Here is a 14,085-nt window from a genome sequence, read left to right as displayed (position 1 = left end):
AAAACACACCCTCTTGGTGAGGCCGTCTGTTTAAAACACACCCTCTTGGTGAGGCCGTCTGTTTAAAACACACCCTCTTGGTAAGGCCGTCTGTTTAAAACACACCCTCTTGGTGAGGCCGTCTGTTTAAAACACACCCTCTTGGTAAGGCCGTCTGTTTAAAACACACCCTCTTGGCCGTCTGTTTAAAACACACCCTCTTGGTGAGGCCGTCTGTTTAAAACACACCCTCTTGGTAAGGCCGTCTGTTTAAAACACACCCTCTTGGTAAGGCCGTCTGTTTAAAACCCACCCTCTTGGTGAGGCCGTCTGTTTAAAACACACCCTCTTGGTAAGGCCGTCTGTTTAAAACCCATCCTCTTGGCCGTCTGTTTAAAACACACCCTCTTGGTGAGGCCGTCTGTTTAAAACACACCCTCTTGGTAAGGCCGTCTGTTTAAAACCCACCCTCTTGGCCGTCTGTTTAAAACACACCCTCTTGGTGAAGCCGTCTGTTTAAAACCCATCCTCTTGGCCGTCTGTTTAAAACACACCCTCTTGGTGAGGCCGTCTGTTTAAAACACACCCTCTTGTTAAGGCCGTCTGTTTAAAACCCATCCTCTTGGCCATCTGTTTAAAACACACCCTCTTGGTGAAGCCGTCTGTTTAAAACACACCCTCTTGGTAAGGCCGTCTGTTTAAAACCCACCCTCTTGGTGAGGCCGTCTGTTTAAAACACACCCTCTTGGTAAGGCCGTCTGTTTAAAACCCATCCTCTTGGCCGTCTGTTTAAAACACACCCTCTTGGTGAGGCCGTCTGTTTAAAACACACCCTCTTGGTAAGGCCGTCTGTTTAAAACCCACCCTCTTGGCCGTCTGTTTAAAACACACCCTCTTGGTGAGGCCGTCTGTTTAAAACCCATCCTCTTGGCCGTCTGTTTAAAACACACCCTCTTGGTGAGGCCGTCTGTTTAAAACACACCCTCTTGTTAAGGCCGTCTGTTTAAAACCCATCCTCTTGGCCATCTGTTTAAAACACACCCTCTTGGTGAAGCCGTCTGTTTAAAACACACCCTCTTGGTGAGGCCGTCTGTTTAAAACCCATCCTCTTGGTGAGGCCGTCTGTTTAAAACACACCCTCTTGGTAAGGCCGTCTGTTTAAAACACACCCTCTTGGTAAGGCCGTCTGTTTTTAAACACATCCTCTTGGTAAGGCCGTCTGTTTAAAACACACCCTCTTGGTAAGGCCGTCTGTTTAAAACACACCCTCTTGGTAAGGCCGTCTGTTTAAAACACACCCTCTTGGTGAGGCCGTCTGTTTAAAACACACCCTCTTGGTGAGGCCGTCTGTTTAAAACACACCCTCTTGGCCGTCTGTTTAAAACACACCCTCTTGGTAAGGCCGTCTGTTTAAAACACACCCTCTTGGTAAGGCCGTCTGTTTAAAACACATCCTCTTGGCCGTCTGTTTAAAACACACCCTCTTGGCCGTCTGTTTAAAACACACCCTCTTGGCCGTCTGTAAGTGGTGGTCAGTGTGATGAGGGCTCAGTGGGATGAGGGCTCAGTGTGATGAGGGCTCAGTGGGATGAGGGCTAAGTGGGATGAGGGCTCAGTGGGATGAGGGCTCGGTGGGATGAGGGCTCAGTGGGATGAGGGCTCAGTGGGATGAGGGCTCAGTGGGATGAGGGCTCAGTGGGATGAGGGCTCAGTGGGATGAGGGCTCAGTGTGATGAGGGCTCAGTGGGATGAGGGCTCAGTGGGATGAGGGCTCAGTGGGATGAGGGCTCGGTGGGATGAGGGCTCGGTGGGATGAGGGCTCGGTGGGATGAGGGCTCGGTGGGATGAGGGCTCGGTGGGATGAGGGCTCGGTGGGATGAGGGCTCGGTGGGATGAGGGCTCGGTGGGATGAGGGCTCGGTGGGATGAGGGCTCGGTGGGATGAGGGCTCGGTGGGATGAGGGCTCGGTGGGATGAGGGCTCGGTGGGATGAGGGCTCGGTGGGATGAGGGCTCGGTGGGATGAGGGCTCGGTGGGATGAGGGCTCGGTGGGATGAGGGCTCGGTGTGATGCCTTAGGGATACAGTTGTCATTCATATGTTCTACATTCTAAAGGCTAAATGTCCACGAGCTTTAAACTAGCTGCAGAGGGAGACGTGGGGTTGTGCATGTCGGTCGGTCTGTCTGATTGTCAGACAGTCATTGTAAATAAGAATTAGTTCTTAACGGAACTGCTTGGTAAAATAAAGGTGCCAAAAAAATCTGTCCGAGGGATGTAGAGAACTTGGCAGCGTTAGTGTGTTGACACGTGCGAGCATCTCAAACCCTCTCACCCGTTCAAATCCCCAGCTCCCTGGGATGCCCGACTGCAGGGGATCCATCGCTCTGATTGTCTGAGCCCCAGCTGGCCCCTCCCCCCAGCCCCAGCGCTATGCAACGGTACGGTGTGATAGGCGGTCGGCACGGCATCCCTCATGCACTAGTCTGCTTGGTGATTAGGGGGGTCTGCCCCTAAGCCATTGGCTGTTAGGGCAGTGCAGGGAGGAGCAGTCACCTATAGGAGCACACAGAATGTTGAGGAGAGAGACGGGGGGGACAAGTAGAACAGCGTTGTCTGCAGAAATGAGCTGTCATTTCAAAAGAGAGAGCGATGGAGGATGAGGGATGTAGGGGGGAGGAAGAGGGATGGAGAGGTGCCGGTGTGGAGTGAGTCATGCGACAAGAGGGAGGGAGGGAAGGAGGGGGTGAGTGTGATTAGGATGAGGTAATGCTTTAGCCCAGGGATGATGTCATCCCACAACAGAACCCCCCCCCCCCCAATACACAAACACACACTTTATGCACCTTGTGTGGACCTAAAATGTATTTCCATTCTAAATCCTATTTTCCCTAACCCCTTAACCTTAACTCCTAACCATATTTATAACCCTTACCATAACCCTAATATTAACCTAAACCAATCCCCTAACCCCTAACCCTAATTGTAACCCTAAATCTAACCCTTAAGCTTAAAATAACCTTTGTCCTCATGGGGACGTGGGAAATGTCCCCACCAGGGAGAATTTTCCTTGTTTTACTATCCTTTTGGGGACTTTGGGGATTTCAGTAACACACACACTCACATACGGTTGAGTCATTAAGATTTGGGTTAATTACTGAGCTGGATGTGTAATGGTCTGTTGTAGTGCAGCGAGGGGGCGGAGGGGGCGGAGGGGGCGGAGGCTGGATGTGTAATGGTCTGTTGTAGTGCAGCGAGGGGGCGGAGGGGGCGGAGGCTGGATGTGTAATGGTCTGTTGTAGTGGGGCGGAGGGGGCGGAGGCTGGATGTGTAATGGTCTGTTGTAGTGGGGCGGAGGGGGCGGAGGGGGCGGAGGGGGCGGAGGCTGGATGTGTAATGGTCTGTTGTAGTGGGGCGGAGGGGGCGGAGGGGGCGGAGGGGGCGGAGGCTGGATGTGTAATGGTCTGTTGTAGTCCAGCGTGGGGGCGGAGGGGGCGGAGGGGGCGGAGGGGGCGGAGGCTGGATGTGTAATGGTCTGTTGTAGTCTAGCGTGGGGGCGGAGGGGGCGGAGGCTGGATCTTTGGCTAAGAAATAGAAAATTGATGTTTTTGATATGTAAATAAGGGCCTGATGAGATCATGCACAGTGAATAATATACATGTGATTTCCACACCCCTCTACACTCTCCCCTCCGTCTCTCCAGGTGCCTGTGTGTGTTATCAACTGTTAGTGTTGAATGAGTGAATGAATGATATATTTTCTGTACCTGTCTCCGTCTCCAGGTGTTTGGTAATAAGATGTTCATCCCATCGTTGGACGGAGCGTTGTTCCAGTGGAATAGAGACCGGGAGAGCATGGAAGCTGTTCCCTTCAGTGTCGAGTCTCTCCTGGAGTCGTCCTATCGTATCGGGGAAGACACTGTCCTGGTGGGGGGCAAGAGTCTCACAAGCTACGGTCTGGGAGCCTACAGCGGCAAGGTGAGAGGTCAGAGGTTAGGTCCTGGTGGGGGGGGGGGGGGGCAAGACCCTGAACACTAACATTCTAGGAGTCTACAACGGCAAGGTGAGGGGTCAGAGGTTAGGTCCTGGTGTGGGGGGAAAGTCTCATGACCTATGACCTGGGGGCCTACAGCAAACTGTTGGGACGCATATAGACAGAAGTTGGCAGATTGGCGGCACCATGCTGGATGTCTCTAGCTTAACAGACCTATTTTGACATTTATTCATTTATTTATTATGCTATTAAAATATTCAACTCTAGGTGTCCTACCCTTAAAACTGCTGAAAAACTATTCTGTTAAAACGTTTGAAAATTGCCTCATCTGACTACTGTGCTGCCGTCTGGCATCTGACTACTGTGCTGCCGTCTGGCATCTGACTACTGTGCTGCCGTCTGGCATCTGACTACTGTGCTGCCGTCTGGCATCTGACTACTGTGTGCTGCCATCTGGCATCTGACTACTGTGCTGCCATCTGGCATCTGACTACTGTGCTGCCATCTGGCATCTGACTACTGTGTGCTGCCGTCTGGCATCTGACTACTGTGCTGCCGTCTGGCATCTGACTACTGTGCTGCCGTCTGGCATCTGACTACTGTGCTGCCATCTGGCATCTGACTACTGTGCTGCCATCTGGCATCTGACTACTGTGCTGCCGTCTGGCATCTGACTACTGTGCTGCCATCTGGCATCTGACTACTGTGCTGCCGTCTGGCATCTGACTACTGTGTGCTGCCGTCTGGCATCTGACTACTGTGCTGCCGTCTGGCATCTGACTACTGTGCTGCCGTCTGGCATCTGACTACTGTGTGCTGCCGTCTGGCATCTGACTACTGTGCTGCCGTCTTGATAACATGTATTCAATGACATCACTTGAATGGTTCGTCTGACAGGCAGCCCAAATTATACTGAACTGTAAGTGATGGTCCCATGTTTCATGAGCTGAAATAAAAGATCCCAGACATTTTACGTACGCACAAAAAGCTTATTTCTCTAAAGGTTTGTGCACAAATTTGTTTACATCCCTGTTAGTGAGCATTTCTCCTTAGCCAAGATAATCCATCCACCTGACAGGTGTGGCATATCAAGAAGCTGATTAAACAGCATGATTATTACACAGGTGCACCTTGTGCTGGGGACAATAAAAGGCAACTCTAAAATGTGCCGTTTTGTCACAACACAATGCCAAAGATGTCTCAAGTTTTGGGGGAGCGTGCAATTGGCTTGCTGACTGCAGGAATGTCCACCAGAGCTGTTGCCAGATAATTGAATGTTAATTTCTCTACCATAAGCCGCCTCCAACGTCGTTTTAGAGAATTTGGCAGTACGTCTAACCACGCCACCCCAGGACCTCCACATACGGCTTCTTCACCTGCGGGATTGTCTCCGAGGGGGGTGTTGAGGAGTATTTATGTCTGTAATAAAGCCCTTTTTGTGGGGAAAAACTCATTCTGATTGGCTGGGCATGGCTCCCCAGTGGGTGGGCCTATGGCCTCCCAGGCCCACCCATGGCTCCGCCCCTGCTGATTGGCTCCGCCCCTGCCCAGTCATGTGAAATCCCTAGATTAGGGCTTAATGAATGTATTTCAATTGACTGATTTCCTTATATGAAATGAAACTGAGTAAAATCATTGAAATTGGTGCATGTTGCATTTTCTATTTTTGTTCAGTGTACAATGCAAGTGTCTTTTTAAAGGCTGCATCCTGTATTTTTGACTCAGAAATTATACTGTGCAAGGTGGGCTATCATAGCCAGCTAGTCCAAAAGCTCGGCTATCATTGATGGATATTGTGCTAGCTAGTGACGTTAGCAGAACAGCTTGCTACAGTGCAGGAATATACTGTGGAATATGGATTTCACTATGGACATTGGCAGCATCATTTGGTAGGTCTCACAACTAGCTGGGTTTTAACAGGACTGTTAGCAACACTACATGTCTGTAACTAACTCTTTCAGAACAGACACCTAGCTAGTTAGCTACATTTGAATACTCCTTTTTCTAGCCCATATAGCAGGCTAGCCTCTCCTATGTTTGGCACATCTGAAGTCCCTCCCTGAAAACCGTTCCATGCATAGTGGACATGATCTGCCTGCAAAAGTCACTTTATTATTGTGGGCATTACAATGCAGTTAGCTAGCTTACTAACCTTGTTTGCTGTTAGCTAGCTTGCTCGTACATTTTACATTTTTACGTCATTTAGCAGACGCTCTTATCCAGAGCGACTTACAGTTAGTGAATACATATATATATACATATATATATATATATATATATTTTTATACTGGCCCCCCGTGGGAATCGAACCCACAACCCTGGCGTTGCAAACGCCATGCTCTATCAACTGAGCTACATCCCTGCCGGCCATTCCCTCCCCTACCCTGGACGACGCTGGGCCAATTGTGCGCCGCCCCATGGGTCTCCCGGTCGCGGCCGGCTGCGACAGAGCCTGGATTCGAACCAGGATCTCTAGTGGCACAGTTAGCACTGCGATGCAGCGCCTTAGACCACTGCGCCACTCAGGAGACTCGTACGATCTGATGTCAAAACTTCTGTAATGATCCCCACAGCTAGACCTGACTAGACCACTGAATGAACACCAGTGGGTTTTTGACTGGACTATACAGTCTTATTTGATGCTATCTACCTGCTTTGTTGTTGTGTACGTCATGCATTTAGCTAGCTGACTAATGTTGGGTGACAGTAACCCACAGCTGGATGAGCAGAGTCTGGATCAGGAAACAGGACGCTCTACTATGACGTTGTTTCAATATCGCTGCGGCCACATCTCTCTAAGCTTGTGCGAATCGCTTGAAAAAAGTCAAATATTATGTTCTAAAAGCATTTTCATAACATCAACAAGGTTACCTAACATCGACATGTAAAACAATGTTGTAGGTTGATTTGAGCATTTCAGTTCCACTTTAAACAGGAAATCTGTGTCCTCTCTCTCCCTCCCTCCTCTCCTCTCCCCTCTCCTCTTGTCCTCTCTCTCTCTCTCTCTCTCTCCCTCCTTTCTCTCCTGTCTCCTCTTGTCCTCTCTCTCTCTCTCTCTCTCTCCCTCCTTTCTCTCCTGTCTCCTCTTGTCCTCTCTCTCTCGCTCTCTCTCTCTCTCTCTCTCCCTCCTTTGTCTCCTCTTGTCCTCTCTCTCTCTCTCTCTCTCTCTCTCTCTCTCTCTCTCTCTCTCTCTCTCTCTCTCTCTCTCTCTCTCTCTCTCTCTCTCCCTCCTTTCTCTCCCTCCTTTCTCTCCTGTCTCCTCTTGTCCTCTCTCTCTCGCTCTCTCTCTCTCTCTCCCTCCTTTGTCTCCTCTTGTCCTCTCTCTCTCTCTCTCTCTCTCTCTCTCTCTCTCTCTCTCTCTCTCTCTCTCTCTCTCTCTCTCCCTCCTTTCTCTCCCTCCTTTCTCTCCTGTCTCCTCTTGTCCTCTCTCTCTCGCTCTCTCTCTCTCTCTCCCTCCTTTGTCTCCTCTTGTCTCTCTCTCTCTCTCTCTCTCTCTCTCTCTCTCTCTCTCTCTCTCTCTCTCTCTCTCTCTCTCTCTCTCTCTCTCTCTCTCTCTCTCTCTCTCTCTCTCCCTCCTTTCTCTCCCTCCTTTCTCTCCTGTCTCCTCTTGTCCTCTCTCCCTCTCTCCCTCCCTTCTCTGTCCTAGCTGAGATATATCTGCTCAGCAGTGGGCTGTAGCCGCTGGGGGGAGGAGGAGACAGAGTCTGAGGATGTGTTGCTGCTGCAGAGAACCCAGAAGACCGTCAGGGCCGTCCGACCACGCTCCGGCTTGGAGAAGTGAGTCTCAACTATCTCAAACCCCATACACCTGACTATCCTACCCGTACCATCTTTAAAACAACAAGCCCAATATGTCCTGTTCTATATTCACCTTATATCACTAGTTGTTATTTACGTAGTTATTTACGTAATTAGTGGTATTCTAGCTAACAGTGTTCTGATGTTCTCTCTCTCGATGGAGCTGTAACATTCTGGTTCTCTTTCTAGGTGGAACTTCAGCGTGGGGAACTTCGAGCTGAAGTTTGTTCCCGACAAACAGCTGACCAGCAACTTCCTGGAGGGAGAGATGGCGAACGGCGAGGCCATGTGGAAGGAGGAGCAGAGGAGCAGCGGGCAGAAAGTTATCATGGAGGAGGCCACAGACAACCACAGACACACGACAACAGACACGCACACTGACACATCTGGGACACCTGACCTGGTCATCAAGGTGTCCGTTCCTGACTGGAAGGTGATAGCCTTCAGCACCCAGCCTGGAGGACAGATGGTCTGGGAACAGCAGGTAATTATACATCTATAACACCTATTAACAGTCCTGGAGGACAGGTGGTCTGGGAACAACAGGTAATTATACATCTATAACACCTATTAACAGTCCTGGAGGACAGCTGGTCTGGGACCAGCAGGTAATTATACATCTATAACACCTATTAACAGTCCTGGGGGACAGCTGGTCTGGGACCAGCAGGTAATTATACATCTATAACACCTATTAACAGTCCTGGGGGACAGATGGTCTGGGACCAGCAGGTAATTATACATCTATAACACCTATTAACAGTCCTGGAGGACAGCTGGTCTGGGACCAGCAGGTAATTATACATCTATAACACCTATTAACAGTCCTGGAGGACAGCTGGTCTGGGACCAGCAGGTAATTATACATCTATAACACCTATTAACAGTCCTGGAGGACAGCTGGTCTGGGACCAGCAGGTAATTATACATCTATAACACCTATTAACAGTCCTGGAGGACAGCTGGTCTGGGACCAGCAGGTAATTATACATCTATAACACCTATTAACAGTCCTGGAGGACAGCTGGTCTGGGACCAGCAGGTAATTATACATCTATAACACCTATTAACAGTCCTGGAGGACAGCTGGTCTGGGACCAGCAGGTACGGAGACTGTGACGCTTAATTAGCTCAGCTGGTAGAGCATGGAGCTTGTAACGCCAGGGTAGTGGGTTCGATCCCCGGGACCACCCATACGTAAAAATGTATGCACACATGACTGTAAGTCGCTTTGGATAAAAGCGTCTGCTAAATGGCATATTATTATTATATTATTACTCTTTAAAGGCCCAGTGCGGTCAAAAATGTGGTTTTCCAGTGTTTTATATACATTTCCACATGAATGATGATAATGCCCTTTTAGTGTAAGAGTTGTGTGAAAAGACCACCAGAAATGTCAGCTTGTTTTGGTGGGATGGAGTTTTGGCCTGCATGGTGACATCACCAGGCGGTAAATGAGTTAATAGGCCAATAAGGAAGAGTTCCAAACCTCTCTGCCAATAACAGCTCGTTTTCAGTTTCCCCCTCCCCACTCAGTACTAGCAAAATTCTTGCTTGAGAAATTGCTCTTTGCTAAGAAGCTATTTTTGTTTATTTTTGACCATTTTAATTTAAAACAATCACAGTAAGTTACTTAATTGTTACCCAGAAATGATTTGATATTGAAATAAAAAATGGCTGCATTGGACCTATATCACTAGAACTGCCTGACCTTTCAGCCTATCAGTACCCGCTAGAGAACGCTGCCGGGCGTCCCTTTCAGCCTATCAGTACCCGCTAGAGAACGCTGCCGGGGCATCCCTTTCAGCCTATCAGTACCCGCTAGAGAACGCTGCCGGGGCATCCCTTTCAGCCTATCAGTACCCGCTAGAGAACGCTGCCGGGCATCCCTTTCAGCCTATCAGTACCCGCTAGAGAACGCTGCCGGGGCGTCCCTTTCAGCCTATCAGTACCCGCTAGAGAACGCTGCCGGGCGTCCCTTTCAGCCTATCAGTACCCGCTAGAGAACGCTGCCGGGCGTCCCTTTCAGCCTATCAGTACCCGCTAGAGAACGCTGCCGGGCGTCCCTTTCAGCCTATCAGTACCCGCTAGAGAACGCTGCCGGGCGTCCCTTTCAGCCTATCAGTACCCGCTAGAGAACGCTGCCGGGCGTCCCTTTCAGCCTATCAGTACCCGCTAGAGAACGCTGCCGGGGCGTCCCTTTCAGCCTATCAGTACCCGCTAGAGAACGCTGCCGGGGCGTCCCTTTCAGCCTATCAGTACCCGCTAGAGAACGCTGCCGGGGCGTCCCTTTCAGCCTATCAGTACCCGCTAGAGAACGCTGCCGGGCGTCCCTTTCAGCCTATCAGTACCCGCTAGAGAACGCTGCCGGGCGTCCCTTTCAGCCTATCAGTACCCGCTAGAGAACGCTGCCGGGGCGTCCCTTTCAGCCTATCAGTACCCGCTAGAGAACGCTGCCGGGGCGTCCCTTTCAGCCTATCAGTACCCGCTAGAGAACGCTGCTGGGGCGTCCCTTTCAGCCTATCAGTACCCGCTAGAGAACGCTGCCGGGGCGTCCCTTTCAGCCTATCAGTACCCGCTAGAGAACGCTGCCGGGGCATCCCTTTCAGCCTATCAGTACCCGCTAGAGAACGCTGCCGGGGCATCCCTTTCAGCCTATCAGTACCCGCTAGAGAACGCTGCCGGGCGTCCCTTTCAGCCTATCAGTACCCGCTAGAGAACGCTGCCGGGGCGTCCCTTTCAGCCTATCAGTACCCGCTAGAGAACGCTGCCGGGCGTCCCTTTCAGCCTATCAGTACCCGCTAGAGAACGCTGCCGGGGCGTCCCTTTCAGCCTATCAGTACCCGCTAGAGAACGCTGCCGGGGCATCCCTTTCAGCCTATCAGTACCCGCTAGAGAACGCTGCCGGGCGTCCCTTTCAGCCTATCAGTACCCGCTAGAGAACGCTGCCGGGCGTCCCTTTCAGCCTATCAGTACCCGCTAGAGAACGCTGCCGGGGCGTCCCTTTCAGCCTATCAGTACCCGCTAGAGAACGCTGCCGGGGCGTCCCTTTCAGCCTATCAGTACCCGCTAGAGAACGCTGCCGGGCATCCCTTTCAGCCTATCAGTACCCGCTAGAGAACGCTGCCGGGCATCCCTTTCAGCCTATCAGTACCCGCTAGAGAACGCTGCCGGGGCGTCCCTTTCAGCCTATCAGTACCCGCTAGAGAACGCTGCCGGGCATCCCTTTCAGCCTATCAGTACCCGCTAGAGAACGCTGCCGGGGCGTCCCTTTCAGCCTATCAGTACCCGCTAGAGAACGCTGCTGGGCGTCCCTTTCAGCCTATCAGTACCCGCTAGAGAACGCTGCCGAGCGTTACATCGACCTCTTCATCATTCCGTTAGGCCTAATTTACAGGAAATTCGAATGTGAAGTAACTTGCACAATTATCGCCCGTTCATCCATGTGTCGTTCACTCAGTGGTCAGGCATCGTTTGCTTCGCTGGATAGAGTTAAGGATGTTTTGCATTATTCTAAAGGCCACTGCAGCATGTAGCATGTTTTCGTTTGCCTCTACGATACCTTTGATTAGTAATAGAGTTATAGCAATTGTAAGAAGATTCAGGGAGGACATGGCACATTCTAAAATATATTTACATAATCAAACGTCAGTGGCTGTTGGCCTATGGCGGTTCTAGTGTTAGAGTTAACCTGACCTATACTTTTCCAACCTAGCCTGATCCCAGATCTGTTTGTTCTGTCTTGAGAACTCCTATGGTCATTGTCAAGACAGCACAAACAGATCTCTGACCAGATCTCCAACCTCTCTATTCAGTGTTCAGCCTAGTATTGACACATGTTTCCCCTGTAGTTCTGCACGCCCATCGCCTCTGCCTGGTTGGTTGGCGGGGGGAAGGTGACGGCCATCAGCCTGTTTGATGACACGCCCTACAGCAGTCGTGCTGACGCGGAGGAGCAGGAAGAGGAGGATGAGGACATTATGGAGGCTGCTCGGGAAGCTACGGAGTCCAGCGTATACCTGGGTAGGTAAACCCTGACCTCTGACCTCTAAACCCTGACTCTAACGCACGGACACCATAGCCTACACATTCACAATGGAGGAGGTGGAGCTACGGAGTCCTGCATATACCTGGGTAACCAAACATATGATAGTTAACAGACACCAGACACTGTACTGTCAGTCACTATGGGGGCGCTGTTTCATTGATCTGTACCTAGACAGCTTGCTATCTGCTGGCAGACTCACCAGACGGTCCTCAGGGGATTGACTTTCTCACACAGCTGGAATGTGTGTATTGATGTGTCTGACTGTGTTAGTGTCAGTGCTAACCCTCTCCCCAGGTCCTGTGGTTGTTAGTGTCAGTGCTAACCCTCTCCCCAGGTCCTGTGGTTGGTTGTCAGTGCTAACCCTCTCCCCAGGTCCTGTGGTTGTTAGTGTCAGTGCTAACCCTCTCCCCCAGGTCCCTCTCCCCCAGGTCCCTCTCCCCCAGGTCCCTCTTCCCCAGGTCCCTCTCCCCAGGTCCCTCTCCCCAGGTCCCTCTCCCCAGGTCCTGTGGTTGGTTGGTAGTGCTAACCCTCTCCCCAGGTCCCTCTCCCCAGGTCCCTCTCCCCAGGTCCCTCTCCCCAGGTCCCTCTCCCCAGGTCCCTCTCCCCAGGTCCTGTGGTTGGTTGGTAGTGCTAACCCTCTCCCCAGGTCCTGTGGTTGGTTGGTAGTGCTAACCCTCTCCCCAGGTCCTGTGGTTGGTTGGTAGTGCTAACCCTCTCCCCAGGTCCTGTGGTTGGTTGGTAGTGCTAACCCTCTCCCCAGGTCCTGTGGTTGGTTGGTAGTGCTAACCCTCTCCCCAGGTCCTGTGGTTGGTTGGTAGTGCTAACCCTCTCCCCAGGTCCTGTGGTTGGTTGGTAGTGCTAACCCTCTCCCCAGGTCCTGTGGTTGGTTGGTAGTGCTAACCCTCTCCCCAGGTCCTGTGGTTGGTTGGTAGTGCTAACCCTCTCCCCCAGGTCCTGTGGTTGGTTGTCAGTGCTAACCCTCTCCCCAGGTCCTGTGGTTGGTTGTCAGTGCTAACCCTCTCCCCAGGTCCTGTGGTTGTTAGTGTCAGTGCTAACCCTCTCCCCCAGGTCCTGTGGTTGGTTGGTAGTGCTAACCCTCTCCCCAGGTCCTGTGGTTGGTTGTTAGTGTCAGTGCTAACCCTCTCCCCAGGTCCTGTGGTTGTTAGTGTCAGTGCTAACCCTCTCCCCAGGTCCTGTGGTTGTTAGTGTCAGTGCTAACCCTCTCCCCCAGGTCCTGTGGTTGGTTGGTAGTGCTAACCCTCTCCCCAGGTCCTGTGGTTGGTTGGTAGTGCTAACCCTCTCCCCAGGTCCTGTGGTTGGTTGGTAGTGCTAACCCTCTCCCCAGGTCCTGTGGTTGTTAGTGTCAGTGCTAACCCTCTCCCCCAGGTCCTGTGGTTGGTTGGTAGTGCTAACCCTCTCCCCAGGTCCTGTGGTTGGTTGGTAGTGCTAACCCTCTCCCCAGGTCCTGTGGTTGGTTGGTAGTGCTAACCCTCTCCCCAGGTCCTGTGGTTGTTAGTGTCAGTGCTAACCCTCTCCCCCAGGTCCTGTGGTTGGTTGGTAGTGCTAACCCTCTCCCCAGGTCCTGTGGTTGTTAGTGTCAGTGCTAACCCTCTCCCCAGGTCCTGTGGTTGGTTGGTAGTGCTAACCCTCTCCCCAGGTCCTGTGGTTGGTTGTCAGTGCTAACCCTCTCCCCCAGGTCCTGTGGTTGGTTGTCAGTGCTAACCCTCTCCCCAGGTCCTGTGGTTGGTTGTTAGTGCTAACCCTCTCCCCAGGTCCTGTGGTTGTTAGTGTCAGTGCTAACCCTCTCCCCAGGTCCTGTGGTTGGTTGTCAGTGCTAACCCTCTCCCCAGGTCCTGTGGTTGGTTGTTAGTGCTAACCCTCTCCCCCAGGTCCTGTGGTTGGTTGTTAGTGCTAACCCTCTCCCCAGGTCCTGTGGTTGTTAGTGTCAGTGCTAACCCTCTCCCCAGGTCCTGTGGTTGGTTGGTAGTGCTAACCCTCTCCCCCAGGTCCTGTGGTTGGTTGTCAGTGCTAACCCTCTCCCCAGGTCCTGTGGTTGTTAGTGTCAGTGCTAACCCTCTCCCCAGGTCCTGTGGTTGGTTGGTAGTGCTAACCCTCTCCCCCAGGTCCTGTGGTTGGTTGGTAGTGCTAACCCTCTCCCCAGGTCCTGTGGTTGGTTGGTAGTGCTAACCCTCTCCCCCAGGTCCTGTGGTTGGTTGTCAGTGCTAACCCTCTCCCCAGGTCCTGTGGTTGGTTGTTAGTGTCAGTGCTAA

At 51.8% G+C, this 14,085-nt stretch overlaps 1 protein-coding gene across 1 annotated transcript in view; it reads left to right on the top strand.

Annotated features, from left to right (window-relative positions):
• LOC311103036 (eukaryotic translation initiation factor 2-alpha kinase 3-like) overlaps positions 1 to 14,085 on the top strand; it is a 92,004-nt gene that overhangs the window by 37,266 nt on the left and 40,653 nt on the right. Inside the window, exons 3-6 of the mRNA XM_084144528.1 lie at positions 3,759 to 3,953; positions 7,616 to 7,746; positions 7,957 to 8,251; positions 11,619 to 11,790. Coding sequence (XP_084000654.1) covers positions 3,759 to 3,953; positions 7,616 to 7,746; positions 7,957 to 8,251; positions 11,619 to 11,790 — 793 coding nt within the window. The remainder of the gene's footprint in view (positions 1 to 3,758; positions 3,954 to 7,615; positions 7,747 to 7,956; positions 8,252 to 11,618; positions 11,791 to 14,085) is intronic.

This window comes from Coregonus lavaretus (assembly GCF_964263955.1).
Source record: "Coregonus lavaretus genome assembly, chromosome: 27".
In the NCBI taxonomy this organism is placed as follows: Eukaryota; Metazoa; Chordata; class Actinopteri; order Salmoniformes; family Salmonidae; genus Coregonus; species Coregonus lavaretus.
The sequence above is the reverse complement of the archived record's forward strand: the minus strand, read 5'-3'. Positions and strand labels throughout refer to the sequence as shown.